Source organism: Microchirus variegatus (genome assembly GCF_963457635.1).
Source record: "Microchirus variegatus genome assembly, chromosome: 1".
In the NCBI taxonomy this organism is placed as follows: domain Eukaryota; kingdom Metazoa; phylum Chordata; class Actinopteri; order Pleuronectiformes; family Soleidae; genus Microchirus; species Microchirus variegatus.
The window spans coordinates 21502212-21529856 of NC_139802.1; the positions used below are offsets into that span (position 1 = coordinate 21502212).

General features: G+C 41.1%; 1 protein-coding gene across 1 annotated transcript; it reads right to left on the reverse strand.

Annotated features, from left to right (window-relative positions):
- Positions 1-1706: 1706 nt before the first annotated feature.
- Positions 1707-26352, reverse strand: smg5 (SMG5 nonsense mediated mRNA decay factor). Its single transcript, XM_083894344.1, has 22 exons — positions 25937-26352; positions 25556-25654; positions 22031-22154; positions 20804-20960; positions 19306-19395; positions 18713-18802; positions 17093-17171; positions 16622-16747; positions 13945-14013; positions 13539-13771; positions 13091-13228; positions 11206-12126; positions 10544-10713; positions 10361-10436; positions 8920-9095; positions 6081-6239; positions 5797-5856; positions 5178-5337; positions 4812-4902; positions 4599-4673; positions 4366-4504; positions 1707-3109 (listed from the first exon to the last, which is right to left on the reverse strand). The coding sequence occupies exons 1-22, from the start codon at positions 25999-26001 to the stop codon at positions 3026-3028; spliced, it is 3381 nt and encodes a 1126-aa protein (XP_083750470.1). The 5' UTR covers positions 26002-26352; the 3' UTR covers positions 1707-3025.
- Between the last annotated feature and the right edge of the window lie 1293 nt (positions 26353-27645).

Consider the following 27645-nt stretch of genomic DNA (forward strand, 5'->3'; position numbering starts at 1 on the left):
GTCTCCAACAGATGAGAGACTTTTCATTCCCTGAGACACGTGTTCACAAAACCATGGAGGTTTGTATGATCGAAGCCTTCATCGTGTCCCCGCCGCAGCCTTCACATCCGTCCTCTCCGAGGTCCCTGCAGCCTCAACGCTTCACTGGCTTCCAGAAAGAGGGACTGTCGTCAGTGAGGGGTCAGGGAGGTTTCCCATCCCCCTCCCCCACCATACACAGTACAAGTGCCAGGCATCTCCAGTGAGTCAGGGTGGCACTGATCCTGCTGCCAGAGGATTGGTTATTCAGTGTGTGCTCGGTTAGCGTCGGGCACGAGGCCACAGAGACAGAGAGGAACACACGAGAATCGGAGTTTCAGAGCTGAAGCAGAGCAAAAAAGACTTGAGGGTTGAACAGGTTCATGTCACACAAGGGTTTCAGATGAAGGAGCTGCAGCTAAACTTTACACTACTGTTCAAAAGTTTGGGCTCACTTAGAAATTTCCTTATTTTAGAACGAAAAGCACCTTTCTCCAATGAATATAACATTAAATGAATCAGAAACACAGTCTATACATTGTTAATGTGGTAAACGACTATTCTAGCTGCAAACGTCTGGTTTTTAATGGAATATGTACATAAGTGTATAGAGGCCCATTTCGAGTGTTCTAATGGTACATTGTGTTTGTTAATCGCATTAGAAGGCTAAAGTGTAAAATTATTATTTTGAATAAAAATCATTAGTTCTAATCTTGTCAATGTCTTGACTATATTTTCTATTCATTTTGCAAGTCTTTTGACAAATAAGAGTGTGACTTTTAATGGAAAACACACACAAATTGTATCGGTGACCCTAAACTTTTGAACAGTAGTGTATGGGAACTTTTGATTAGGGAACAAATATTAACCATATTAATCACCATTAGCTAGGTGGTTACTAACATATAGAAGTAGCATACAGGCCCTTTATTAACTGGCCCATTAAGCATTAACACCTTATTCTACCTCTATTACGACATGAATTAAGATTTTTCCAACATAAGGTGTTAATACGTGGCTAGAATGCTACTTATACGCATGCTAGTAAGCGCCTAGCTAATGGTGAATATGTGTTACATAATCTAAAGTGTTACCTTTATATTTATCAAAATGTTTATTTGTTTTTTTTAAAAAAGCAAACAGACACATTTTTTAAAACAGATTTTTTTTAACATTAAAGGTACAATTTGTACCATTTATATGGTTTTATTGACTGGAGGTGGGGCAAATTAACCAATCCCCATTGAGTGGGTTAACTGACACTAATGGCCCTTTTCCACTACTAGAGCAGTGCCCATAGGAAGAATGTATTCCTATAGTGGGAGCTGAAGATTTTTCAGTTATGGTAATGCTGGCGTGGCTGACAGTCACAACAGCTAACTACGCTAATGCTAATCGAAAATGAAAACATTTGCGTTGTGCCTAATGAGGTTGCAGAGTGCTCGTTAGCCCTAGCTTACCTTTGGAAACAGGTTTGCCAAGTTGGCCACAAAATAGTAACATGCTAATGCAAAATAAACATAGAAAGATAGATGGTCCCAGCTCACCTCGATTCGCCACTTAAAAATATAAGCTGTGTGTTTTAAACCATTTTATGCTACATGATTATTTTGTGATGATCAAAGAGAAACGGCACATAAATAAATCCAGATGGAAGACGTCGTCATCAACTTATGAGTTCCTTTTTATTGTTCAATGCATGGCCACACATACATACACAGGGTTTTTTTTAATTATTATTTTGCACTGTGTATGATGGGACAGTCAATATGGAAATGCTGATGTTGATGGGATACATTATTATAAGGAGTTTACATGGGGGTCCCACATTCCTCAAGGGAGGGGAGAAAAACAAAAGAATCAGCCAGTACCCTCCTCTCTCTCGATGATTAGCTCCAACATGGTGCTAACCAGCTCCACAGGCTAACACGACACTGTGATAAATAAAATCAGAATCCTTCTTTTTTTGTTTCATTTAATTCTTCTTCAGTGGATCCACAGGCGTCATCAAACCCCCTTTCCCTTACATTACATTCTTGCATATGTCACTCAAATTTAGCTTACAAAAAAAAAGCAAAATAAACGTCATTTGGGTACAAAAATAAAATCCAAATTAAAAACTCTCCCAGGGCAAACGCCTGTCGTGTCTTTTTTCTTTTCTTTTCTCTGAGCACAATACATAAGTCACTGGTCACAAAAAGAACACTGCAAATAAAGAAAAAAAAACTAATCACGAAAAAAAAAAGAAGCCACATAGGAAAGAAACCGATCCCGAAGAATTGTACATCCATCCTCAACCTTTACCTGCCAACGAGCTGCGAGAGCCCACGTCTGATTATGGAAGGCTGGGCGCCTCCACTGTATGTGTGTGTGTTTGTCATCATTGCCCTCTAGTGTACAAAAAACGCAGGCTCCAACCTCCTCGACCCTGTTTCTCAAATACAGACTGAAGGGGGTAAAAAAGGGAGGACGGAACAGAAAATCCAAACCACTAGCGCTCTAAATATCTATATGAATTTATCTGAGCGTGAGCGTGTTCATGTGTATGTATGTGTGTGTTTGTGTGTGCACGCGCGGTTTCTCTCTCGACACGTATGTATTCTAACATATACAGTGTATTCCTGGTTAGGGTGTGAACCAGGGGCACTTTAAAAGTTGTGTAGCGTCCCCCACCGTTTCCCTCACCCCAACCACTAGGGGTCACTCTTTATGTTAAAAGGATCGGAAGTGGCCTCTGTTATTCTTTTCGTGCCACTTCCTCAACCCTTGCTCACTTGTCTCTTCTTGTAATTTTTAGATTTTTTTACTCCACTGTTTTCACTTTTCCAGCTCTCTAAGCCTCAACTCTTCCTTCCACACAGCTTTTCCTTTCATTTGTTTTTTTTTGTTTGTTTGTTGCCCCTTTCCGAGACGCAGATACACAAAAGAGTGGGAGAGAGAGAGAGGGAGCGAGTGTTGTGATCGATCAGCTGTTCGCAGCGCCGACAGCTGCCCCCATTGTGACCTCTCAGCCCATCTCCTTCCACTGACGGTAGAAATCCACGATATTCTTTAGCTCCATGCCTGCCGAGCTAGCTGCCTGCAACGCCGTCTGGCAGGAGGGGACAAAAAAAAAAATCAACTCAACTTTCTGTCACTTGTTGCCAAGAGGACAAGAATTTGTTGAAAAACAGTGATTAACTGATTATCTTAATAGTTCACAATTAATCTAGTAATTAACACTGAGTGCACTCTATTGTGATTTCCCTTGGGATTCTTGATCCAATTCAGTCTTTGTAATTTACTTCGGTGAGGCGGAGATCTTGGAATTCTGATTTCCCAGATATCACATCGTCATTCGCTTTCTCTTGCTTAACGTTACTTGCTCAATGTTCTGCACGGAATCTCGCGTCAACCGCGGAGAGAGAGGGGGACAGTGGACAGTGGTGTCCACAACCATGCTAGTGTACATACATCAAGCAATGCATAGCGTGAAACAGCAGATGGCGTCATAACAAACAAGTAGGGATGGGGCCGATCCGATCCAGTATCGGGTTACGATGCAAACGTATTTCACGGATTGGAAACATTTCAGATCCAACTGTAGAAATGTCCCAGCTGTCTGTGCTTTAATGTTGTCCACTGAAATATCTCCACAAGAGATTCCCTCACTGCTCTGCTGGCTGGCTGGAAAAAGTTGAATGGATTTCCTGAACGGAGGCGTGTCTCAATGAGACGCGGCATAATGATGCACGCCTCCGTTCAGGAAATCCATTCCACAGTTTACAGCCACCTAGCAGGCAAGTGTTATTTGGTCTGCAGCTGACGTAATTCCAGCCATCACTGTTTTAAGGCACCTGCTCGCTGAGGAGAACAGCACTGACAGTGTTATAAAATCTCACTCCTCCAACCCAGGGTTTATGTTATCCGGAATATGCCAGCTTTTGACCGTTGTCACGTGAATTTGGCCGGCAAAAAAAATTGTCGTACATATCATACCTGCCTGTATAAAGGAGTTTATCAAGGCCTTTTATAAAATCAACAATAATGATGATAATGATATTAAAGCAAACAGAGCATCCATATCAGATTAGTATCTGTAACGGCAGATATCCAAATTCAGCTATCGGGATCGGAAGTGGAAAAAAGTGGATTGGTGCATCCCTACAAACAAGGGAGACATTTACCTAAATATCAACTTCACTTCAAGCACTTTCAATGACCCATGTCTATTCACAGCAATTTTCAAAATCTTTCAAGGGCCTTGAAATCTTTTTTTTTTTTTTTTTCAAATTAATTTCAAGGACCCGTGGGAACCCTGTGTTTGACAACTTCTGAAATGCTGAGACTACGGCGTGCGTGACTCACCTTCATAGCTGCTGATCGATTGCAAAGCTCCTCCACTTGATGGCCGGTCAGAATGGTCACCATGCCGGCCGTGTCTTCATCTCCGTTGTTCTGGGAGACGGTTAACTGACGACAACTGTCCACCATCTTATACAGATGCCTGGAAAGACAAAAGAGGAGCAAAACGAAGAGTCAACGACCTTCGAGACCCCCGAGACGTCTTAGAGGTAATTTAACAGAAGTAAACGTCTTACCAGGCTTCGACGTCCTGCCGTTTCAGCTTGTCTCTTTCAAAACTACGACCAGACTCCTTTTGGCAACGTATGTACCTGAAATAAACGGATTAAAACAATCAGTTTAAAAAATACAGCCTTGCACATAATTTGGAAATAACAAAGCCAGTCGACAAAAGGAGGAGATTCACTAGTTCATCTAATTTTATCAGGAACACACACACACACACACACCTGTTCCCTTTGCGAAATTCAGACTCCAGGAAGCGGATGCCGTCCCTCGCACCAGGGTTTTCTTTCTTCAGTCGATCAAGTCCATCAATTACTGCAACAAAGAACAAAAATCCCTTGACGTTGTTTGGATACGACATGGGTACTGGTCACTGTTCTGCTGTCCCTCTCTACAGGCGAGTCATTAGAAATAATCCATGAGTTCAGTGACACATCAGTGATAGCAGGAACAAGCACCAAACATCTCATCCTTTACTCCTTCACCTCCACCTCCTCCTCCTCCTGCTGCTGCTGCTGCTACTCAGAAGAGTCAGGTGGAGTCAGAGGCGGAGTCAGGGGCGGTGTGAGAGGCAGAGTCAGTGCACTGACCTGTCCGTGGGATGATGATGATGAAGCAGCCACTGCTGGCCAGCTGCCGTACGAGGTTCAGGTGCTGGCAGAGAGCAGCTGCGTCTGGCACCAGGTAAGGAGACATAGACGACTGAGCCTTAGGCTGCTGAAGGCTGCCCTCTAGCTGCGACACCTCCAACTACAAGGGACCAGGCAGAGACAGGAAGATGGAGATGGAAACGGTGGATGGAAACGGTGAATGGAGCTCAGTGAATCTTGTCATTTACACCTCCTGAACCAATCAGACGAATACCGTGGGAATTACATGGATTTTAACTTGGTATTTATCCAAATGTAACATTATGTGCATGTTTATTAGCTTGGTAATGTGCATCACCTAGCAGGGTGACCATGTCCCCATCTATTTGATGTAGCACAAGCTAAAGTGGTTGTTATGGCAACCCAAGATTAGGCAGAGAGCAAAAATAATGATGGATAATGAAGAAATAACAATTTCCATTGGATTTATTTGTGTTTTGTTTCACGTGACTCATGACTTTATGCATCTCTGCCAAGCACATTTTTGATGTGACATTTTTGGAGTTAATTCAATTATGTGTTGCTGTTTTTTTGACAAAATAAAATCGGGTGTAAAAACCTGTAATCGAAGTTGGGCCATATCCCTCATTAAGCGATTTCGACGAGCCTCCTCCTCCGCCTAGATGAACAAAAGATGATAAGGAGAAAGTCAACATTAAGTGGCATAAAAAAATAAATAGCCTTGTGGTTGTTAAGGTAAGTAACAACTGGCGTTAAAGCAGCAAAGACAGTAACTATTAATATATAAGACAGAGAGTAACTAGAATAAACTGATCAAACATTATCACAATCAAATCAAAACTTACAAAATTCTGCTTTAGAATAATTGGACTTGTGACTCACCATTCTAAACTGGGCCTTGGCCTGTTGCACCAAATTGTCCTGTTCACACTGGCTGATGCTGGTGAAGATTCCTGCCTCTGGGTTGAAGTGTAACACGTTGCCCTGAAGATTTGTTACAAAGTGGCCAAAACTGCGAATGCAACACACTCGCACCACACACTGGAGAAAAGAAAAGAGACGGCAGATCGATGGGATTCTTAATCATCAAGTACAGAGTTTGTGAACTTGTTCTGTTTGGAACACACAAAGAAAACATGGTCCTTTGGTGTGGAATTATCAAAGGCCTATTAATGTCCTAAAGGAGCAACTACACATTATTATTATTTGAAGAAACAAGCTAAAATAATAGACACTAAGCAGTTAGTGATCATTTGTAATGACATCCACAAAGACCAGTGAGGCAGCCTGTTAAGACAGCATTTCCCAAATTAAAAGGAAAAGGCAAAAAAGCGGTGTGGTCAATTTAACTGGAAACCAGTTTCTTTGTCTACGTTCTCCAAGTCTTTTAAGTGATTAATATGCACATGATGAAAATATAGCTCCACACTGAGAGTTTATATCTAGGGCTGTAACGATATGCGTATCGAAATCGAAATCGCGATACTCAGAGCCACGAACCTGTCTCGTGGCATGAGAAAACAGAGTCGTGAAACGCCTTTTCTAACTCCCAGTTATTTTTCCTGTGAGCCACATGATATGAGCTGTTAGTGCTATCAAACTTATTTTTATTAGGGGTGTCATTTTTATCGCGTTAATTGTGATTAATGAATTACAGTCATCATTAACGCCTTATGTTTTTTAATGGCGTTAGTCTCTTCTTTACCGGGGGCAGCGTCAAACGCAGCGACATAAGCGTCATAAAACCATGTCTAAATTTAACAAACAGACATGCTGCATACCCACAGAAAGGTCAGAAACTCGGCTAAAAGCTCATATAAATCATTCTTATGTTCACCAAACACAGTTAAAACACTGATGGATCAAACCCGCAGTAGCGGAAAAACACACGCACACATGTTTAAAAGCGGCACCGGAGCGTCAGCGTGATTATGTAAATAGCGGAGAATTCACAGATTCTAACGGTACCATTTTTATCACTCTACGAACAAGATTCACGGATCCAGCCCCAAAATAAGAGCAAAACAACAACTGACTTTCAAGACATACAAACGGAAATGTTGTCTTACCTTTGCTGTTTATCAAAACAAGTTATTTCCACTGAAACAAAACTGCTTTTCATGAAGAACTACACTACGCTTTGGGGACAAATCCCAGTCTGATTGATCATTTACTTTGTATTTACATAACAGTATTATTTTGTTACAGAAAAGAGCGAAATCTTTGGTTATTTATTTATTTTCAAATCTGTTCAAAGTGTTACAAAATATTTGTTATTAAATGTTACATTAAGTTGCTATATAAGTAAATGTTGTTTAAATAAAATGTTTTTTAAATTTAAAAAAAAGCATGGAATGTATCGAATCGTGGGTCAAAAATTGTGATACAGATCGAATTGTGAGTTTGTGTATCGTTACGGCCCTATTTATATCACATCAGTTTAAGGTGTTGGATCAATCGACCTCCAAGGACTCAAACATCTAAATCAAATGTGTCAAACTCAAGGCCCGGGGGCCAGATGTGGCCCGTAAAGTCACATCATTTTATGTGGCCCACGAGGTCTACGCTGCTTTAAGGCGGGTGTTGACCATAAACTACATTTCCCACAATGCATGGCGATTGTGTTACCCGTGAAGTGACTAGTTTGCAGTGTATCATTGTATATGCATGATGCGACGAATGAAATTGAGATTGAAATATCCACAAATTATCCCAAAATGTCCAGGAAGAGAAAGATTGATGCAGATGGAAGGCAGTTTCTAGAAAGATGGGAGAGCGAATACATGTTTGTGCTTCAAGGAGAAAAAAACGTTATGTCTTTTGTGTTATGAGGCGGTGTCGGTCGTCAAATAGTACAATCTACGTTGGCATTTTGACACCAAACAAGGAGCCAAGTATGCCAAAGTTAGCCTTCAAGGAAACAACACATTGTCTGCGATCGCAGCAGAATGTGTTCACAAAAGCCACAATCAAAAACAATGCGGCAGTGAAAGGTAGCTTTATTGTGGCTGAAGAAATCACCCGTGCTTCAAAGTCTTTTTCGGAGGGTGCGTATACATTTAATCTGTTTTACAGTTACATCTGGCCCTTTGAGGGCAACCATTATGCTGATGTGGCCCTCAGTGAAAATGAGTTTGACACCCCTGATCTAATCTTATGTTTTCAAGTTAAGTACCATCGAGCTCATGTGTGTCTGAAGATGTTTTTGTTCCCTTCAGGAGTTAGCCGACTAAACACAGGGCCAAATAAGAGCCAATATTGTACTTGGATTCATCAGGTGGCCACAGACATGACTCCAAAATGAATAATAATGTTGTTCTGTGTCTGTTGGATATGTAAATAAGTGACCTGCTTATTTGTTTTGCTAACGTGACAGCTGTTTGTCTCAGAATTGTGTCCACCATGACGAGTCCCCACACTACAATATTCCTGGGCTGCGATGATTCATCAATTATTTATCTGTTACTGAATTATTCTCCACCTATTTTGATGATCAATGAATCAGTTGGGGTTAAGTTTTCAAATTCTTCAGCTTCTTAAATGTGAAAATGCTCCGGCTCTTATTTGCTCCATATGACAAAGAAACTTAAATTATTGTGATCCACTGATCACTGCAGCTCCAGTCTACATAACATTGAGATGCTTTAATAAAATGCATATCATTCCATTTGTGTAAAAGCTGAATTTGTGTGTGTGTTTCTGTGTGAGTGCATTAGTTCACCTCCTGCAGGGGGCTGAGGGAGGTGTTGCGGCGGTTGAAATCGAGGCGACGGTGAGCGACGCCGAGAGCAGGCAAGTGTCGCAGAGCCACGTCCTCAGGCAGCAGCAGAGTCTGGACCAAACCGGGCTGTTCGCACTCGTTTAACAGCTGCGTCAACTCTGTGTTCAGACCGAGCTCTGCAGCACACAGACAAACGGTGAGGAAAAACATTATGAAACTATGAATATTCAGTGTGGAAACTGAGCGTAAACAGTGTAAGAGCAAGTCAACGAAACATGGATGTGATATGTGAACACAGAGGTAGATTAACTAATATGACAAATTACATAAAGCTGCATGGACAAATAATATTTTTCATCATTATATGAGTGAAATACATCACATAATATCATTGATTTCTTTTTCAAGAGACAATTACACAACTACTGTTACGACTTCTCTTGCAAACAAAATTCATGACCGTTTTCTTCCACATATTCCAAAAAAAAGAAGAAGCTCCTTTGGCTTAATTTTGTCATTTAAAACATTGTAAACATACAAGTATTCAATACAGCAAAACTTCAAACTAATCTTCTTAAATGGGGACACAGTCCTGCACAAAGTGCTAATTTAGAACCTTTAAAATTTAAAGGTGCTGAGCGCATTAACGGTGGTTAGTGGCATCAACGTTAACGCATGACGCGTTTCTATGACGTCATGTTTACGTGCCACAGTACCAGAGTCCAGGCATCGTTTACCAGTTAGCTCCTTTAGCTGTGTGAGCTCCTTTAACGCCGTTAGTGTTCAGAAAGCGGTTGTGAAAACTGTCCAAAGAGCTGCAACTAACGAGTATTTTCAAAATCGATTAATCTGTCGATTATTTTCTTGATTTATCTATTAATCGTTTAAAAAACTTTGATCAGTGTTTGTCAAACCTGGAAATGACGATGTTCTCGAATGTCTTGTTTTGTCCACAAACCAAAATGATTCAGTTTCAATGATTTATTTGTTATGTGGAGCAAAGAAACGAAGAAAATATTCACATTTAAGAAGCTAAAACAATCAGAAATCTTGTTTTAATCATGAAAAAGCTTCAAAACATTAATCGATTATCAAAATAGTTGACGATTAATTTAGTTTAATTATTTGATTATTAATACAATTAATTGATTCATTGCTTCAGCTCTAAAAAAAAAAATAAAGAAAAAGGCCCACTTCAGCACTATACATTTTTGTGCATTTCACAGTCTGCACAAATAACAGATTATTCCCGACTTACTTCCTTGATGAAGAGTAACACTGAACATGAATTAATGTGAACATTCTGAGGGGACTCACTCAGTAATGGCAGCTTGTTTATTACCAGGACTTTCACTTTTTTTGTGCAACCCCAAAAGTATAACTGAAGATTTTCTAATCAGCACTGCAAACATTTGAACCTTTCTGAATGTCAGTAACTCACCAGCCTCCAGCATCTTGTTTCCATCTGGCAGCAGGTTGAGCAGGACAGACAGTCTGTTCCACAGACTCTGAGAACTCTGCAGAGAATAGTGGATTACAGTCGGCTAAATATATGTATGTGTGCCCCCACCCCCCCCCCCCCAGAGTTTCTTCATGGTCAGAACAGGAGGCGCTGTCGTCTTACCTGTGCACACATGAGGATAATATCAGTGTTGGTCCTTAGCCAGTCGACAAAGACCTTCACCACTTGGATCAAACCCTGATTGGTCAAGATCTCCAGCTTCTCCAGGAGGGTTTTCTCACTGGGCACCGACTGAGTGCTGGGTTCACTTCCCTCTGAATCAGAGTCCAAATCTGACAACAAAACAAATGAGTTAAAGGGAATCTTTGACATGACTAAAAGTCAGCCATTGCGTAACACTGGAAAGGCTGCAGTTGCATTTCTCATCGTACTAAAAATAGTACACATACGTAGAGCTGAAACGATTAATCGAAGAATACATTTTGATAATCGGTTAATCGTTCTGAAGTTTTTTCATTATCAAAACAAAATTTCTGATTGTTTTAGCTTCTTAAATATGAATATTTTCTTTGTTTCTTTGCTCCACATAACAAAGAAATCATTAAAACTGAATCATTTTGGTTTGTGTGGACAAAACAAGACATTCGAGAATGTCGTAATTTCCAGGTTTGATCAACGGGTTTTTTTTTTTAACATATTATGGTCCAAACGATTAATCGATTAATCGAGAAAACAACCAACAGATTAATCGATCACTAAAATAATTGTTAGTTGCAGCCCTACACATGATTTAGATGTTCATTTTTAGTTGAAAAGCACATTACCGTGTTCACTGGTTCCGTTGGCAGTGCCAGGGTTGATATCGCTTGAGGACTCCCCCGGAGGAGGCGGAGTTTCTTGAGAGGGTGGAGTTGAAGCATCAGTGGAGGTGGGAACATCTGCAACGGACGAGGCCTGAGGCCTCAACAGCATGTTACTGAAGGTTGGTGCCAGGCGGAAGCAGCGCTTGGCCTGAAAGAGTTGCGAGGACATGGCCTGTAGGTTGCTGCTGATGCTGGAGTCGGTGGGCAACAGCGGCCCGTTGGTCGTCGGAGGAGTGTCGCCGTCCCTCTTGCCTCCTTCTTCCTTTGGTTGCTCTTCGTCCTCCTCTTCGTCCTGCTGCTCTCGAGCCTGACCCTCCAAGTTGTCCGAGTTCTCCGCGTCTTCAATGTCCTCCAGATCTGAGCGGGACTCCTGGCTGTTCATGTCAGAGTCGGTCTCGACATCAAATGCCGTTCCTCCTTCCTCCTCTGAGCCACTCCCCCAGCTGCCCTCCTCACCCAGGGGGTCTCTTTTTGTCTCCTTCCTGACAGAGGAAGAGTTCAGAGTCGCTCTTTTCGCGGTGCCGCCAGTTGAATCGCAGCGTCCGCGCTTCTCCTCGTCATCATCTTCGTCTTCTTCGCTCTCGAAGCCTTCGCTGAGGTCGCTGTCGTCCTCTCCTCGGCTGTCCTTGCGAGCACAGCGGCGTCGGCGGAGGCGAGACAGACGAGTGTATTTCTTCTTCTGCCTCTGTTTGTCGTCTTCGGACTTGCGCTGTTCGTCCACAGTGCTCTGCTTCGTGGCGACAACCTTCTCGGGGCCATCTTCCTCCTTAGCTGCCTCCTCCTCTTCTTCTTCATCTTCTTGCTCCAGAGAGCCGTTCTGCAGAGGCTTCTCATCGGAGTGATTGGTCGGTAAAGATGCCAAATCCCTGATCTCCAGATCATCTATATTAAGAGGAAAAGATTTAATTCATGTTAAATGCTTCTAACAAGATGTTTGACAAATATTACTGATCGATTTCTTCCTTAAAGAAAATATCAGACGCAGTCAATAAAATTGCTCTCCACAGCTGAGCCAAGGTGTGAGTGGGAAAATACATTTTAATAAGGTGGAAACTCTTCTTACACTGCTGTCCCACAAGATTTAAAACACAAAGAACAGCACGTTAATCCTTAAAGATGCTGCTGATGAGGATAAATGGGGATTGAGGCATTGATCTATGCAGCAGGCTGGAAGATTTCCTGTACTGTGCTGACTAATCAGCACTTTCTCATAGTTCTGTGTTCCCACACCTACTTAAAAAATCGCATTAAAAAAGGACTTTCAAGACTTTCCTGGCCCATTGATCTCAAACTCAAGTACAGCTTGAGACGCAGAGGAAGGATAGTTACCGTTACAACACATACGGGGCTTTAGAGAAGCTCAGAAAAGTGCCCACCAGGCTAAACGCATACATTTTGTAAATGACAAAACAAAAGGCCAAATGTTGTGTTCATTCCCTGCTTTTCCCTCCTCTTAAACAGCATCGCTCAGAGGAATTCTTCCAAAGTCAATGTTAAAGCACTTTCAAGGTCCATTTTCAAGTTTTCAGCACCTTACAGCCATGGTATGACAAATGAATACACACAAGCTCAATATTTGTCCACACTAAAAGAGATGCTGTAAACAACCCCAATTGTGTTTAGTAATGGCAGGATTATAATATATCACTAATACACTCACCAGCCAGTGTATTAAGTTTGTTTTTAAAATAAAGGTCATTTGAGTGACTTTGTGACATTCATTCAGACAGATATTTGTTGTGAAATTGAGGTGCTTTCAAGCACATGTAAATAAACTCATCAAGCACTAATTAATTCACAAACCCAGGGAGTTGAAAACTGTGCAGATAAAGAGTTTCTCTCTCACCAGTGGCATCAGTGTGAAGCGGAGGCACCTGGCTCTCCGCTTCCTCCAGTTCAGCCTGCAGCCGGATGTTGACGTGGTTCACCAGGTGGGAGAAGAGGGCCAGAGTGAAGGCGATGGACGCACTGTACTGCTTCGATCCTAAAAAAAGCAACACACACAGCAACTATGAGTACGAGATACATTATTTCAATAAAATGTCCACCAGTAGATGATTGTTTCAGAAAATAAATCATAAATGATTACATTAGTAAAAAAATTCTGAGTTATTAACCTGTAAAAGGGTCCAGTTAATAACTCATGAAGTTGAATTCCAAAGAAGGCACAGTATTATATAGGCAGAACAATGCGACCAAAATGATCCAAAACATTTCAACATAAAAAAAAAAATCACGAAAACATATTCACATACACTGACTTAACAATAAAAAAAAATCCCAGCAACACCGACCTCCCCTCTTCAGGCTGTGCACCACCATCAAACAAGTGACGACCATCTTAAAGACAAGGGTGTCGGGCAGCACGGGGCAGGAGCTGTCACTGTGCTGCTGCTGCTGCTCCTCCTCTTCCTCACTCGGGGACTGGTGAGTGCCACCATGTGTGAGTGGCGGCAGGTAGAACAGAACCAGGTTAAAGTCCTCCAGCACCGACTGGCAGAGCGACGTCACCTCAGTCTCCATCAGACTGCAGGAGAAACGGTGGGAATGTAAAACGGTTGGTTGAGTAATAAACACGCCAAGTATTTGACTCTGACGTCACTGTGTGTGCACATCTTAAACATACAAATACAGTGGTTAAACATTAAAAATACAGTAGAGTCAATGATTCATTTTATAGTGTTGACTTTGGTGTTTCACCTGTTCTTGGGCTGCAGGAGGCTCTGCAGGTACATGAAGCTCACCAGGAGGCGTTTGATGTCTTTTGATCTGCAGCAAAATAATGCACAATAATAAATTGATGATTTTTTTTTTGTCTAAACCATAGAGAATACGAACCAAACTCTACTTAACCCTTACGCAATCACTCCCACCATCCTTAACCAGGCTCACATTAGCTAATATTATTATTATCATTAGCTTGTAAACCCCTAATGTAAAAAATATCTAAAATGTTGTGTTCAAGCCTTGTCATAAAACATGCAATTACAAACAGCAGATCTATCAGTTTTATTCATCAAAGCATCAAATCATTAGCTTTACCGACCAAATGAGTGAACTTAACCTAACCCAATGGATTAGGATCAGGTTTACAATTTATAATAAAAGCTAGTGCTGGGCACTAGGTTAACGCACGTTAACATATGACGCGTTTCCATGACGACTGACCAGAACAAGACGCATGTGACGTAGGGTTGGACGATTACGGAAAAAATTATAATCACGATTAATTTGATTGATATTGAAATCACGATTAATAAACACGATTATTCATTGATTTCAAAACTTGAGTAATTATTGAACCACCAAAACTCAACTTTAAATATAACTTAAAGGTACAGCCAGAAATAAATTAGTAACACGTAAACAAGTAAAATAATAATAATAATAGAAAATGAAAATAATGATGGCAATAAAAACAATAAATAAAAATAAATAACCAATCTACTTGCACTGCTGCACAACTTGCAAAAATGTACAACATGCAGTGACAACACTAATAACACAGGCAAAATCAAAACAAAATACTCTTATACGCAATACGCAACTTCAGCACAACATTTATCATACAGGACTGGAAATGTTTACGTCGGCAACATATAATGCTTGTCCAAAGTCTTAACATGCGTCTTGATTCCTGGGTTGCTTACGGTACTGATGCCTCCTTCACCACCATATTTTTTAATTAACGTCACAGCCTCCGCCATCTCTTGATGTCTGATGGTGGGATATGGGATGGCATTGTAAAGAGTTTCCTTAACCCATTGACGCCAGGAAAGCATTAGCATTGCCGCACTTCTACCATTGACGCCAGGAGAGCGGCTGTGCGTTTTATTCTCTCATAGACGCCGGTGAAGCGGATACGTCAATTTTCGGGGGTATAAGGGCTCCTCGCGACATTTTTTTGAAATTACTACACTCGAACATGGAGGATTTTGACAGCGGAGAGATTTCTGAAGGCAGGGATTTTGAGGAGTTTCTCGTCTTCGATGAAGTCATCGCTGATAACTTCGAACGCGCTGAACAAATCGGCCTGGATTTATGGTTAAGACATAATTATGTTTGAAAACGACGATAAATAGCACCGTAATCGACGGAGTGTTTACAACCGCGCACCAGGGGTGACAGTGGATTTACCTGCAGACGCCACAGCGCTGTAAGCACTATCACCGTCACATGTGAGGCAGACTGTTACAGTCATTACATGCTGTTCTTGTTCTTCACACTCCATCAGGACTAAATCAAGGCACTGACACAAGTTGATATTACTTTATTTTCTTACTGTTTTTTATTGAAAATAGGGAGTCACGTAAACATGACGTGACGCGTATCTTTTTCCGGTCAGTAGTCATGGAAAAGCATCATGCGTTAACGTGCATTAACGTTGAATATGTGCTTTTGGTTTCTTGTTGGAGATTGAGATGGCAAAAAAAAGATCACTCACAAGTAGTGCTGCAACGATTATTAAACGATCCATAATTAACCACCTACTATTTTGATAATCGATTTGTTTGTTTTTTTCCCCAAACAATTAAACTTCTTTTGATTTTTCAGTTTCTTCAGTGTGAATATTCTCTGGTTTCTTTGGTCCATGCGACACAGAAACTATTAAAACAACTAATAGACAAAATAATTGGCAGATTAATCAATTATGAAAAGCCCATCGTGTCATAGAGCAGTTTTGAAAGAGCAGCTCGTACATATACAGACATTATCATCATCAGCATTAGTGTTAGCGCTGAGGTCAGTGTTATACTGCCTTGAATTCTGTTCTGAGATTTTTAATAATTATCTTCTACATTCCTCTTGTGTAGTTGGGTCACAGACCTTAATTAACAGATTACTAGATTACTTTCTTTCTTTCTCGTTTGTTCAAAAAGTTCCATCAATCATGGTTGACACTGCATCTTAATATCTTAATATTTCAAATGCTGTGGATGCCATCGTAGAGAAGCCAATTGATAAAAAAATGGCTTCCCGAAGCACAAATCTCTAAATTATTCCTTTTCCCTAGAATTCCTGCTGCAGCTGCTGTTTAAACAAACTAATTTCCCCACAGGGATCATCAATCATCTAATCCCATCAGCGGCGAGACGCTGTTTTATCCCAACAATAGTTAAAGACTGTTTGTGGTTATTAGGGAAAGAACACAAGTCAATAATAATTATATAAAAGCCCCAGATATGAAATGAGACTAATTAGAATTTACTCTGGGGTATCAAAACACTGAAGATTGTTTATCCTGTTTATTCCAGACCTGATTAGCCAGTGCATTAAAAAAAATATGAGGCCATAATCTAAAGATGTCCATTATCATTTATCTTGGCATCATGACCTGTGAGGGATCGAAGGTTGAAATCGTCTGAATGCTCCTCACCTTTGACGAGACGGAGACAGCTTCTTCATTTCCTGCTTCTTCACTTGATGGTACATCTTAGCAGCTTTGTCGAACAGGCGCTTCAGGTTGCCATAGGCGCCCTCAAAGGGGGCCTCTGATTGGATGCTGAGCACGGGAAGAAATATCTGTTAGAACCTGAAGTTATGCACGTATGAGATCTGGCTTCGTTTTAAACATGACTTGCAAAAGTATTCGCTCTCTTTGGCAGGTTTCCTTTTCTGCAGAATGTTAGGATATCATGGACTGAATTTACACAAAATAAGTCCAAATTGCAAGTGAATGAAGAGAAATTGAAAAATAAAATGGCTGTAATTGCTTCAAATGGGTGCTCTACCAAGTCATTAATGAAATGACTCAACCGCCCCGAGAAACATTACAGAACATGGAAGAAACGACAATGCGGTTGAATAATTTTGCCAGGAGCTGCAATGGCACGTAAGGTTCTCTCACCAGCGTAGGTAGTAGTAGGTTGCTTCAACATTGTAGAACTTGCTTCCTGCCAATGTGCCCAGTTGGTTAAAAGGCATTCCTTCACACAGGTAAATAAAGAAATGGTTAAACACTTTAATAGCATTGTAAACAGAATGTATGTTTAATAGTGACTATTTTTCCTATTAAACAATAACATTTTTGTAGCACGGTTTACTCCATTTAACTATGTAAATCATTTTCAGCTTATAAAAATATTTATTTTCTGGTTTCTTAGATCCATTTTACAAATAAATCCATAAAAATATATACATTCTGTTTATTCATCAAGAGTTTCAAAATGAATAGAACATATAGTCAAGACATTGACAAGATTAGAAATAATGATTTTTATTCGAAATAATACTGTTGCCCTTTCGTCAAAGAACCAGCAAAAGCTGTGCTAACTAGGGCTGTAAAGTCGACTGGTCGACTAATTGGTCAACACGCTCTGGCTCGACCAAAATTTTTTTTTTATTATTATTATTATTCTTTATTTTTCTCATGGTGAATTTCATTAGGAGGAAGAGCACCCGTGTTTCGCAGGTAACAGCCCATCTTCAGAGAACACCCCCCTTGTTTTCCACTATTTTGGTTTAGTCCAGCCCAGTGGGTTGTTGTCGCTCCGTGGCTCATGAGCGTCGAACAGATTAGCGTTGCCATTAATTAGACGTGAATTTTGAGCTTTTCATTTTTGGCTACAATCAGTCCTCCTGTCGCATCCATGTCAAAGACATCAGCAGTGTGGCAGCATTTTTCAAAAGTAGATGACAGTAAAAAAGTGGAATGCAAGCAACAGTTTGCTTTTCACAGCTCTACTACAAACATGGCATATCATTTAAAAATGCTAAGCTAAGGTTGCTCTGTCCGTTTTGAGTATGAACAGTATGAACAATTATTAGCATATTTCAATGTTTTAGTCTAATAATCTTTGATTGGTTTTATAACTGCAGACGCACCCGCACACAACATCATCCAACGGTCTTTTTGTGTCTCAGACGCGAAGCTGTGCTCCTATGTTCAGTCTCGCTCTGTATACCTCAACAGTTATTGTGCTGATATCACTAGTTGACATAGTACATTATTTTCGGATATCACAGGCTATGGTATTGCGCAGATGAACGTAATGCAAAACGCTGTCAGAGCCGTCAGACTCTGTTGAACTCCAGCCGCGGCTGTGGGTCTTTTCAAATTAAGAGCCGCACTCGCAAAGCACCCCCACCTCCCGATTAGTTGATTTATAGTCGAAATTTCAGGGCTTTAGTCGACCAAGAGTTTCTTTGGTTGATTACAGCCCTAGTGCTAACATCATTGCACAAGGGTTTTCTAATCATCCAATAGCCTTCTAATGCGATTAGCAAATACAATGTTCCATTAGAACACTGGAAATGGGCCTCTATACACCTATGTACGTATTCCATTAAAAAATAGACGTTTGCAGCTAGAATAGTCCACATGAACAAAGTATAGAGTGTATTTCTGATTAATTTACTGTTATATTCATTGAAAAAAGTGCCTTTCCTTCAAAAAATAAGGACATTTCTAAATGACCCCAAACTTTTGAATGGTAGTGTATGTTTTAAGAGGTTCTACAACACTCACCCATGTGTGGCATGACAGAAAGGGCCTGATGGTAAAACCTTTCAGCCAGCTGCTCAGCCTCCACACCAGCGAGCTCATTCTGGTAACGGGCTACAGAGGAAAAAGCATCAAATAATAGAAAAAACAGATACTTTTTATTGGTGGGACATCGGAAAAAGCTTAATAACTTACACATACTTTACATAGTGCAGTCTAAGATATGAAAGCAAAAGCAGCAACATTTAAACTGACTCATTTAAACTGACTCATGCCAAGTATGACTTGGCAGAATACAATCGGTCAGGAAAAAAAGCAGAATTAAATAATAAAAAAGTAGACATTTTAGCAAGAGTAACTTGTTATGGATTTTAAATCCCTGTGATCCTATCAGAAGAGGGGAACAATGACGCAGCTACTTCTGTCTGTTCATGTACACAAATGCAGACTTAAGTTCAATCATCGAAATTTCAATATCGCTGTCACAGATAAATCTAAAGCAATGCACCTGCCAAATAAACTCTGCAGCCCAAGCCAAGATTTCCCCACACTGAACGACACACGCTGTCTCACAACTCGACAAGCTGGCTACAAAGACGGCGTTATCATGTTATTACCTAGATCTCCGAGGTACACCAGACAGCGATGACACGCCATCTGTGCCCACTCCATCTCCTTGGGGGAGGCAGACACTGGTTTCTTTCGGCCTGTGTGGGGAAAAACAAAACAAAACACATTTTGTTTTACATTTCATTGATGCACTCTAATCTAGACGGGTGTCAGAGTTATGCAAAAAGGCAAACAGATAACATTTCAGGAATCAGAGAAAAGCCAACATTTTCCACACAGTTTTCATATATTACTAATGTCAGAAGGTTCTTCTGTTTTCAGTGGCCAGTAATAAACTACTGTATGTATTTGTTGTATTTTTCCCTTTACCCTGTTTAATCTCATGTCACAAAAATCTTAAATACTAAACCTGCAAGTCATTCCTGACTAAACCATTAATAACAAACTTTTTGGGCTGGACGATATGGCCTCAAATCAATATCACAATATATTGAGCAGCTCGCCTCGATAACGATAAATGAACGATAATTGACCATGTGTGTGTGTGTGTGTTTTATGTCTGATATGTATCAAATGCAGTGATTTATTTTGTGTGAGACTGAGTGAAGAAACATTTACACCGCTCTGACTCACTGCCTGAGCCCTTGAGCAAGCATTTGTGTTTTTTCTCCCTCGTCGTGTTCGCGTGGTATGTTATAGCACGTCGTATTGTGTGAAGTTGTAAAAACCAGGAAGCGTATCGTCATTAGGAACATGCGGATCTCAGCGGCTCTGTTATTGTTGTAAATTAGACTGTGGCAGCAGGTACAACAAGCTCCCGCTGTGGGGTGGATGTACGTGTACATTTACGGCTCACATATTAAAAAAGTGTCAGGTTTAAATCGAGCTCAGGCTCAGACAGCACCCGCTGCTTGTTGAGAGGGATAAGTGCTTTCACGTGAGAGTTTCCAAACACCACAAAAGTCTCCAATAACACCAAAAGTCGGGAGATTTGTCACAAGTCGCTTTTGACAAAAAAAAGTCGTTAGGAGGAGTCAGAAAGTCACCAGATTTAGCGATGAAGTCGACAAGTTGGCAAAACTGATACCGCACACACCGCGGTTGCCGCTTTGTCTTTCCTCACCGTCTCTTTCGCTTGAGTCACGTGACTACACACGCTGTACACAGCCGAGTGTCTTAAAGGGACATGAACACACTGTAGCCTGCCTACATACACACAGCCAAAAAACACTTTTCTTTTCTTCTTTTTTTTAAATTATCGAATATATCGATATGGGCAAAATGATGTCGATTATCGTCGTAAATTTCGATAACGATAAATTTTCGATATATCGCCCAGCCCTAAAACTTATGCAAACTTATTTATCATGTGACATAAAACAAAAAAGGCAAAATGTTTCGCTTTATTCTACTGTAAATTCCCAATTCTTAAATATATATATAGAAAAATAGAGATCACTTTAGATGTATGCACGACACGAACAAAGAATAGATGCAGCTCTTCTGATCAACATGTTTGCATGAGGGTGTTTTTGAGCATCTGACCGATCAGCGGGTCTGTGACGTGCGTCCAGTCGATGCAGTCCTGCAGCTCCAGCTGGTAATGGGACTGGATGTAGAGCAGCAGGTGTTGGTAGAAACCCACGCCGGCGATCAAGTGTGTGCGATAGGCACACTCCAAAGCGCTGCGACTGTGGATGTGCTACAATGAAGGAAAGAAAAAGGTAAACTGGATAAAGTGAAAACGCACTGAGTATTCCATTAATTCCTATCTCGCGCGGCCTGTTCAGCGCCGGGATCGTTTCCTGGACCGTTTTAGCAGACACAACACACATCCGGATTTCAGCTAGCGTGATGGCATAGAGAGTGTAAAAGGCAGAAAATGTCCAAAGTGTGGGACAAGGTGCAGTGTAACCACTGCAAACTACAACTGGCGTACCACAACAGCACTTCCTCAATGATTCAGCATCTGAGCCCATAGCATCCAGTTGCTAACGCATCCAGCACACACTAACGTAAACATTGATGTTAACATGACAGCTACATAGAGCAAGTAAAGCTGAGACAGCAGCAAATGGTCGGAATATGGAGTTGTGGTATCGGAAAGCTCGAGAGCAACTTGACTCTTAAAGCCATGTTTCCAACGAGTGGAATGGTGCGGTATTTCCAACCGGCCCAACCGTTCCATTTGTTGGTATTTTCTGATTGGGCGACCCTCGCGATTGGTGTAAATATCGAATGGCACGTTGACGCAAACGTTATGCTGTCTATTCTCATACAAAGCTTGACGTTGTGTTGAGACTAATAGCCAAAAGCAGAGCAGGTAAAAAAAAAAAAAAAGAGCTGCTGGATGTCCGCCATTGTTGGCTGTTGTGTAAGGCCTAAACCATTCCCCAGAAACTATAAGTACCATGATGGAAAAATTAAAACGCAGTATGAGAAAAAGATGTTGAGTTTCACTATTTATTATAAACTGACTGACGTTTATGAAAAATCAGCTGAGAATTAACCCAGCTAATGATCCTTTTATCGTGTTGGTCAAATACCAAAGTGCCATTTTTTTTTTAAAGGTTTTGTTTCCGCTGGCACAGCCTGTGAATAACATGGCATTTTGTGAGCTACTTTATGAGCCAGTGACCACAAAACGGCACATGTCATGTTTATGTTGACCTTTCACCGGTAGCCAGTGTGTCGCGCCAGCTAACTAGCAAATAAACAGCAGCTTGCAAACGCATGCCAAGAGGCATGTTCCGCAGCTGCAGGACCGCTCACCTTCTTGTTGGTCTTGATGACCTGGATGACCTCGTAGTAAACCTTCCTCCAGAGCAGTTCCTCAGCCTTGCGGCCGTAGTCGACAGGGTGGAGAAACATCAGTTTCACACAAAGCTCTCGCAGCCTGAAAGCACACAGACACACACACGCATGAGTTAAGAAGGTGATGGATGGACTCGTTTGACTTGAGGACCAATGGATTTATTTAATTTAACAAGAGAAGTTTAGACAGGAAGAGACTATAATTATAGGATTTAATGGTAATCACAATATCTGTCCGTAAAAAATCTAAATTTCTTAAATTCCCCAAACCATTCAGCTACTCAACACAACTCAGCCTTGAAGTGAGGTGCTAGCATACCTTATCATGGACTGTATGCAAGAAATGGAAATGGAAATGTCTGTTAAAAGTCGCTCCAGACATTCTAGAATTTTCAGCTTCCCAGTATAATCTCCGGATTGTAACGTTCGGATGAGAAGACAGCAGGGGAAGAATCCACATAATTCACAGCAAACAAGAAGGTGTAAATCATTTATGTGTGTGACACAGGCATCACCTATCCAGATGTTTTCCAGTCGTTTTGAAAAGATCTGGTCCAGTTATGTTTGTCATAGGTTGACAGCAAACTATCCAGACCCCATTCTCTAAATAATGTCCATATGTCCAATGTCTGTAAACTGTGTTTCCTTCTAAATCCAACAAGAGGAAACAGGAGTCACTGGTTTAAAAAGCAGGTTAGTTATCTTTCATCCAGGTGATGAAGGAAGGAAAAGTATGTGGGGACTCGTTTGGAATATTTTGGAATGCACTTGGTTTGGATGTTTCTGTGAAACTGATTATGTATTCTGATTAAAGACTGAGGTTATGTATTCAACCACATTTGATCAATAAATGCTGGTTTTTAATTTCTTGGTCATGGCTCGAGACAAAAATTATTAGATGGACACAGATCCATATTCAGTTTGTGGTTTGTTCTCCGGCCTATTGTTTACATCTGTCCTGAGAGTTCCAATCACATGCAAAGAACAGTTTTAAAAGTCCCCAATGTACCTCGAATGTGTCATCAGGTACAATCACAAAAACACATTTAGAGATGATTTGGGATGCATTTACACAACAAGTGTGGCCCCATACTACACATGGACTCATATTCTGAGGTCAGTTTCAAGCCTCTTAGTTTAGACATATTTCACAACATAGTACCTACACACAAATAAGTAAATGAACTAATGACCAAGAGCGCAGATCTCTCTCTCACTCAATCTCTCGCTCTCTCCCCTTAAATGACAAACAAACAAATGCTGAGTGCTGATCAAAAGTTTTCTGCAAGTGATTTAAGGTCCTGACACTAGTCCCAAATATGACAGGGTTCGTTCAGTGATTGAAACAAATATATAAACATTAATGAAACATTTACATGCAGAGCGCTCACTCGCTAAGCAGACAGCAGCCGCAGCTGCGCGGATGTTGTGTAATCAAATACACCGGTATGGCGGTATATTCAAAATTCATATCATAACTGAAAAAAAAACAGTATTCGGTGTGAACCACTATACCGCCCAGCCCTACACTCTACTACATGTGCGTTGCTGATGCTGCAATATGGGTGCATTTTGAGCGGCTTATTAAAATCAGGATTGTTCTGACTGATCGGCCGGTCGCCGATTTCGGCCGATCACATGAAAATCGGCCGATTCCGATCACTGGCCGATTAATCGGTGCATCCCTAATTTAATTTATTCAGATATACCAAATAAGAAATGAATGTGCGTCATCTGTGAACGCGTAGTTGAACATGCTCTGGAAAAGAGTAATTACCTGATTTACAAATATAATATAACTATAAATAACCGCAGCCATGTGTGCCCACCGCACATGTTAAGACCTGCCTTTCAAACGTGCTAAATATAGACGCAAAAATAAACACCGCAATGAGTTTCAGGTTTGATAAATCACTTTGCGCGTGCTAAAATAACATATTTACATGTTCTCCTCCCATCACACGCAAAATATCGTATTAACGCCCCATATTGCATATGCATTAAGGCAAGAACGCTAAATGGGTTGCGAGTACCTATTTTGCACCTCTGAGGGACGCACTCCTCGTTGTGCCCCGTTAGTAGATCAGCATCAACGTAAATCTGCATGTGAAATCCAGTTTGCACACGTTTTTGCACGTGCAAAGCTTTAGTAAATCAGGCCCTTAGTCTTTGGTTAGTGAAAATAATTTGGATATGTGCATTTACATCAGATGGAACACATGTGGACACTATCCAAGATTACATCACCCTCTTTTGACTGGTGCAAAGGAGGACGAGTCCTCAAGCCAGAGGACTCATGAAGTTAAATGTTTCCTGCCCTTTTAGCCTTCGAGATGAGGTGTTCTACATTTCAAAATAACACCACTTACAGCGGCAAAGCTGACCCTGTGGCTGTCTGCCCAATTGTCAAGCAGTTTAAATGCAGATTTCAGATGTGGGTCACTTTTGAAACACAATTCAAGCAGGTTTTCAAACAAAATAAAAAATAAATTACATATCAGCAAAAGGGCATCATGTGTAAATGCAGCCTTAGAGATGCATTTGGCCTTGTTCTTGAGCATGCATGAATCCATCATCAGGATGAAGCAGAGTATATTGAGGTCCTTGACATTCCATAAAACATTCTTAAATCTTCTCTCTCTCATCTATACACTCGTACTAATACACAGATGGACACACAAGACCCCCTCACAGCAGTTAAACTAGTTAACATAGCTGTGTTCACATGAACAGACATAACGTCAGTGTGTTTCTGAAATACAGTGTTGGTAAAGCTTGAGCCAAGCACATGTGGTCACTGGAGGTGCATTTTAATTCCAGGTGCAAACAATTATACTTAATGCTGTCCAGTTGTCTTCAGACAGATCTGGACAGATGTTGAGCTGAGGACACTACAAGATACTAGGGGATAATTGGCACAGAAATCTCTTAGCGTGTGAGGGTAACAGACCCGACATGACCTCAGTCGCAGTCAGTCAAACATGATTGAATCTTTTGAGCTGACTCTGGACACTATCAGGCAGTGTGTATTGATTGCCGACCCAACTGCTAACTGCCAACAGCCAATGAAAAAGAGTAGGTGGGACACAGGAAATAGCGCCAGAAGAAGAAGACGACAGGAAGGAATATAAAAACTGACACTGAGTCGGTCGGTAAATGTGTACGCCCAGTCTTTTGAAAATCGATAATGACTATGAAAGATGTGAAGTGTGTCCGCAGCTTTACCAGGACCTGAACAAGGCTTAGAGATGAAATGCCAAGGCACGATTCATATGTAAATACCTGCATGGTGAATTGTTTATGATTCTGACTTTTGTAGTCAACTCTAAGATATGAGCGCAGGCAAATGAATGAAGTTCATACACTGCAGGTAGATTTGAGATTAGCACCTGTGCTGCAGGTTCTAAAACTGAAATAAGAAGACTTGAGTGAAACGAAGGAAGATGTAAACAAAAGTTCTGACAGACGGACACATGGACTCACTTGTTGCGAAGGCTGATGTTCTCCGGCTTGAAGACCTCTCTGTAGGACGCTTTACTGCCGATGATGACATCCAGCTTGTGCACAGACTCCACCACAGCCCTGAACAATATTAAACATTAGAACTGTGACAAGGCTGAACATTTGCAGGACGTTAGCAGACAGGAAGCTCCCCTTTCTATATAGTTTCTCTGGAACAAAGACATTGGTGACTAATTACATTAATTTTACACTCACGGAGGTTGCAAAGTAGTTGGGCTAACATTTCAGCGTTGGCGTGTTGTAGAATAGAAGAGGACTTCGGCTTATTCTTTTATTTGCAATGCGCGGTTAGCTATCACTTAGCACCTTGGTTAGCTTGACAGAACGGCCTCGCTAACTTACCTATAAAGCCGCTTGATGAGAAGGACTTTCGCCTCTGGCTCGCTGTCCTGTCCCGGTCCACTCATGTTAGAACAAGTCCGGTTATTTGTTCACACGCTCCAGGGTTCCGTCGCCGCTTCCTCCAACCCCCCGACGCACACACACTTGTCACGGCTCCTCGGGTTCGTTCCCCCGGCAGTGACAATCCTGTTGATAGCCCGCTAACGCTAGCTATCAAAGCGGCGTTAGCTTTACTCTCCTTCCCTCCGAGTCTCTTTCGTTCCGTGTGTCCTTTGGCAAGACCCCCTCTACCCATCCGCTCTGAAACCCGGGTAGGAGGGGGTGCCCGCTGATGTGAGCTCTTCCCGGTCAGCTAAAGCGCTCTGATATGCCTCTTGTGTTGTTCCCCGTTCTAGCCATTGCAACGAAGGCAGCCATTATTCCTAACAGGCAGTGACCGCCTGAATGTCGCGAGAGTGTGGAGCACAATAACGAGATTATGGCACGGGTTGCCAGATCATCTGCAAAAATTCAATACTTTATTGTCGTGCCACTATAAGTCCGGACCCTACCACAAAAGTTATTTTACCAGAAACCAGAAAATAATAATGAGGAAATACATATATTTAACAAAAGAATAGTAATTTGGTATTTTTTCTGTTTATTTTTGCACTTAAAGCTCCAGCGTGTAACATTTAAGAGGGTTTATACTAGGTCAAATAAAATACATAAATACAACTGTGGTTCCACCTGAGAAAATATTGAGCTCACTCAGTAACACCATTATCACCAACGTTAAATTGCAATTGTGTGAAAACAATTTGGGCTTTTCAGTCATTAGACAATGGACCTTTGAATAAAGCTTCAAATACTGGTCTTTTACTTGTGTATGCATACAATGTGGTCATTTTTACACTTTTATTACCATATTTTAGTGGCAGCACACTAGCAGCAGAGAACATAAATGACTGGTATAGCACACGTGCAGATGTGCAGAGATACTCCCATCATTGATACCCATAAATTGCATCCATTCCTGTTAAAGTTAAACACTCTAGTCATGTAATTCCTCTTTCTTGCCATTGGAGGTCGGCAGAGATCATGGATTACTCAATGATGCTCTTCCAAACAGTGTAAAGTATTTTTTTTTCCTCAAGGGGGTGTGGGTTTGGGAGAGTGTCATGTGTCAAGTGTGAGGAAGTTTTTCTTGATTACAATGATCTGATAGTATGGGTTGCTGTTTTCATGAACCCAGTTTGAGCCTTTTATATTTATACCCAGAGCAGTAGCAGGGTTAGCTCTCACTAGCTCTCACATAGTCTTCAGTGATGCTCACTGAAGACTATGGACAAAAGTATTTGGACGCTTCATCATAGCATAAACAGGGACTATAAATATACAATACTTTAACATGAAGTTGGTGCCCCTTTTGCAGCTATAACACTTACACAGTCTCAGTCTCAGAAGACTTTCCTAAAGTTCTATTTGGCTCGGCTTGGCCTTTCTATTAGTGATGGTACCTGGTACCTAATGTTTTTTTAGTACATGTTCTGATGAGGTTCCAAGTGAGCTGCACCAATAAAATGTGACATTAGCAGAGTGTCGTCACAGGAAGAGTCATGAGTGCGAATTGTAGATCAGTTAAAAAGACTAAAAAATCCATGAAAACATTACGTTAATCTCCAACATTTAGCAAAGTAAATGTCTAAAATCTCAATATTTAACAGAGA